We start from the raw sequence: 3,435 nt of genomic DNA, 5'->3' as shown, positions 1-3,435 counted from the left end.
GATAAGCAGACTGTTTCGCCCTAACATCACTAGGCCAGAATAATCTTCTGTGATCTACAATGTTCTGGATGTGAATCTACGGTTCCAGAAACACTTGCGCCGAAAGATAAAATCCTACAGAACAGACACCGCGCCATTCGATCTCCGACGCTCGCTTGAGTACATTGCTTTGCTGACTGCTGCTTCGCCGTCCGTGTATTATTTGAGTTGTTAGGGGAGCATAAGTTCGCTCCAGTAAACATGTTTTTCCCTTAGACAGCTGCGTTTTCTTTCTCTACGTGGCAATGTATATATACTCTTTGCGCCCAAAAACAGTGCCAGCTGGTAACAGCTGTCCTCCTTGCGCCATGCCTGTCTGGGCAAGAGTGAACGCACGTGCGCTCTCATTTCAACAGCGAACGCGCTTATCAGCGTAACGCAGCTTTTGTGGTCCCGCGGAGTTGAAAATCGCTGGGAGCGAAAATAGTCGAAAACATGGAAACGTCGAGGAAAGGAGTCGTCAGAGATGGTGGCGAATTTAGCCACTCTTCTTTCATTATTGCGGAGAATTCACCTGGTTGGAGCACGTATCCGATCGAGCCATTGTCTGCCTCCCACACACAAGATTACCTGAGACACCTCGGAATGCCCGAAGCCCTTGAGCCGACGAAGGCCAACCTCGACGCTCTCATCAGCGCGCACCTGGAGCGCGTGCCTTTTGAGAACCTGAACAATTTGTTGGACCGGCCAGCGCCTTTGGACGCCGAGGCGGTACTAAGGAAAGTGGTGCAACTGGGACGTGGAGGCTGCTGCTACGAGCTGAACTCCATTTTCGGTCGTCTGCTGCTCGCGCTTGGATATCGTCTGCAACTCCGAACTGCTCGCGTCCGTCTGCATGTTCCGGAAAGCTTTCGGACGAAAATGACCTGGCCTGACCACATTGTACTTTGCGTCCACGGCGAGGGCGACAACCACGACCGCTACATTGTAGACGTGAGCATTTCAGCCGTAGGCATCTACCGAGCCCTGTCGGAAAAGGGCGAAGATGAGCCGTTCCGTGTTCGGCGCCTTGGCGACCCGGAACTTCCCGGGACGCTGGAAGTTTCGATTCCCAGGAAGCGCCAAGGTGGCAGCGGCTGGAAGGTCCTCTACACAGTTGATCCATGTCCCCGCCATTGGGTAGACGTCGTCCCACTGTACTGGTTCTCGGCGACGTATCCCAAGAGTCCATTGCGATGCAGGCTGATAGTGTCCCGCATGCTGACAGATGGTTCCTGGCTGCGCTTGGTGAATGATCGGCTGAGCTCGTGGTCCCGGGACGGCCGGGGGGAAGACCTGAAGACATTGCGTGACGAACACGAGATTCTGGATGTGCTTCAGCGGGACTTCGGTTTGCGCCCGAGCCATGACGAGGAGATGCAACAATGGCTAATGGTCTTCCACGACTTCGTGGGCACGCGGGCTGACTAGGATATGCTGGAGCAATAAACGTGCGGTAACATACTGCTGGAAAATTTACCCTGTTTTTGCTGAGTTACTTATCGGCATACACTGCAAGCAGCTACGATAACCGATCAGAAAATTTTGCGTAAGTGCGTTCAAAACTGTATTCAAAAGTTTTACAGAAACTATGGAGACAACGCACGTTCGTGTTTGCGAGCTGTTGGTTGTGGTCTGCTGGAAAGTTTAGAAAGATGGTAAATGAATTGAACGGAAAATACCAGTTTTCCAAAGATAGTGGCATTTCTTCTCGAGTCATTCCAAGTGTCTACCCCAACTCCACCAGCCTAGGTTGGTAACCGGCATTACAAGTTCAATCAATGGGCTTGTGCATGCATGGGGTAGCGGGTAGCATCGTTTTAGGCAATATTCTTCTTAGTAACACCAACAAGGTGTTCAAGAAGCGCGTACGAGAACAGGCAAAACAATAAGATATGCCGATGACTGTTTTTGTGAAGACTGTAGATTTTAACCACTGCGTCAGCACATTAAAATAACATTCCGAGAAAATGTGGTGGACCTAAATTCATGTTGAGAGTGAAGAAAAGGAATTAGGCTGAAACTTATAAACGGCGTGCAGACGACTTCCTTTTTTTATGTGGTAGGCGGGAAATACCAGCCAAGGTAGACACTGAGACGCTTATGAGCTTCGCGTCAGGTAATTCGAAGGTAATTGATTATGGGGTGGTGTTGTCCTGCCACCATAGTGTCCAAGTCGCACGTTCCATGGAGCAGACGAGCCCTTGCTCCCCGGTCGCCAGACTTGAGGTATTCCGGCCGCTATAACGGCCAGAATTCCTCTCGGGCAGTCAGGCATCACAATGGGGCCAGAAAAGCATCAGTCATCACCTAAAGAAAATTTATTCGCGGTTTGAAGATACTGAATACAGAATGCGACGTTCCAACCTGCTTTTCTTTGGTATTCGTGACGTTCCAATAGAATCAAGGGCTCACTCGAAAAAAAAAAAGGCAATAGATCTGTGCTCACAACATCTGAAATTGTCGGTTGCATCGTCCCAAATTGAGCGGGCACACCGCCTGGGCAAATATCAGCCTGACAAATTCAGGCCCGTTATTGTTAAGTTTGCATTCTTTAAATACAAGCAGAGCATAATGGAAAAAGGCAAACTGTTCAAGGACACCGATTTCGCGGTTCGAGAAGATTTTTCACGGCAAACACGGACCGCAAGAAATAAACTTCCCTTTGCAAAAGAGAAGAATGTGTCATTCAAGCTTAATGTTGACAGGTTGCGTATAGATGACATTAGTTATGTATATGACGCAGCAACTGACAGTGCAACCCAGACACCCAAGTGGTTGTGGTTCGCGACGGGAAAATGAAAGGAAATTCACTGGGGATATTTTGAGCTCGGCAGGGAGCTCACCTGCATACAACCCAGTGCAGGGGAAGGGAAGTAGAGGGGGAGTGATAGGATAAAGTAGAAAGGGAGAGAGAGGGAGAGAAAGGTATAAAGAGAGCTGTCAGTCCTAGAACGCTGTCAGTCCGGGCACACCAGTCAATCACTGCACTTCGGGCTACAGCCGCTGCGTGAGGCCGGTCGTCTCCAGGAAGTGAAGCAGATAAGTGAACACTTCCCGTTGGGTTGCCGCAGGTCCCTTCGGGAACAGAAGGTCCTCCATGTCGGCGCTGGGGAGGCCTCGACGCTGGAGCGCTCGGTGGAGCTCTGCTCTCGGGCCTGCGTGGTGGGGGCAGACGCAGAGTAGGTGCTCGAGCGTTTCCAGTTCGGAACAGTCCGCACATGTAGGGGAGTCCTTGCGGCCGTGTCGGTGCAGACGCTCCGCCACATTGCAGCAGTTCAGCCGCATGCGGAGAAGCAGGCAGCGGGCGTCCCTGCTGATGCATGCGGGCAACGGTCTGGGCGCCAGGCCGCTCACGACCCGAGGGTCGGGGTGCATCGTCTGCACCATGCGGGCCAGGGCAGTGCGGGCCTCGTC

At 51.7% G+C, this 3,435-nt stretch overlaps 1 protein-coding gene across 1 annotated transcript; it reads left to right on the top strand.

The window, feature by feature from the left end:
* Window positions 1-624: 624 nt before the first annotated feature.
* LOC144153209 (arylamine N-acetyltransferase-like) lies at window positions 625-1,449 on the top strand. Its single transcript, XM_077684863.1, has one exon. It carries the CDS (start codon window positions 625-627, stop codon window positions 1,447-1,449), a length of 825 nt encoding a protein of 274 aa, XP_077540989.1.
* The last annotated feature ends 1,986 nt before the right edge of the window (window positions 1,450-3,435 follow it).

The sequence above is a fragment of the Haemaphysalis longicornis genome, unplaced genomic scaffold (genome assembly GCF_048455015.1).
Source record: "Haemaphysalis longicornis isolate Haplotype H1 unplaced genomic scaffold, Haemaphysalis longicornis Haplotype H1 scaffold_9, whole genome shotgun sequence".
NCBI lineage: Eukaryota > Metazoa > Arthropoda > Arachnida > Ixodida > Ixodidae > Haemaphysalis > Haemaphysalis longicornis.
The sequence above is the reverse complement of the archived record's forward strand: the minus strand, read 5'-3'. Positions and strand labels throughout refer to the sequence as shown.

Bases quoted from the DNA above. Each gene is read 5' to 3' on its own strand.
- LOC144153209 (XM_077684863.1), top strand. From the start codon at position 625: ATGCCCGAAGCCCTTGAGCCGACGAAGGCCAACCTCGACGCTCTCATC.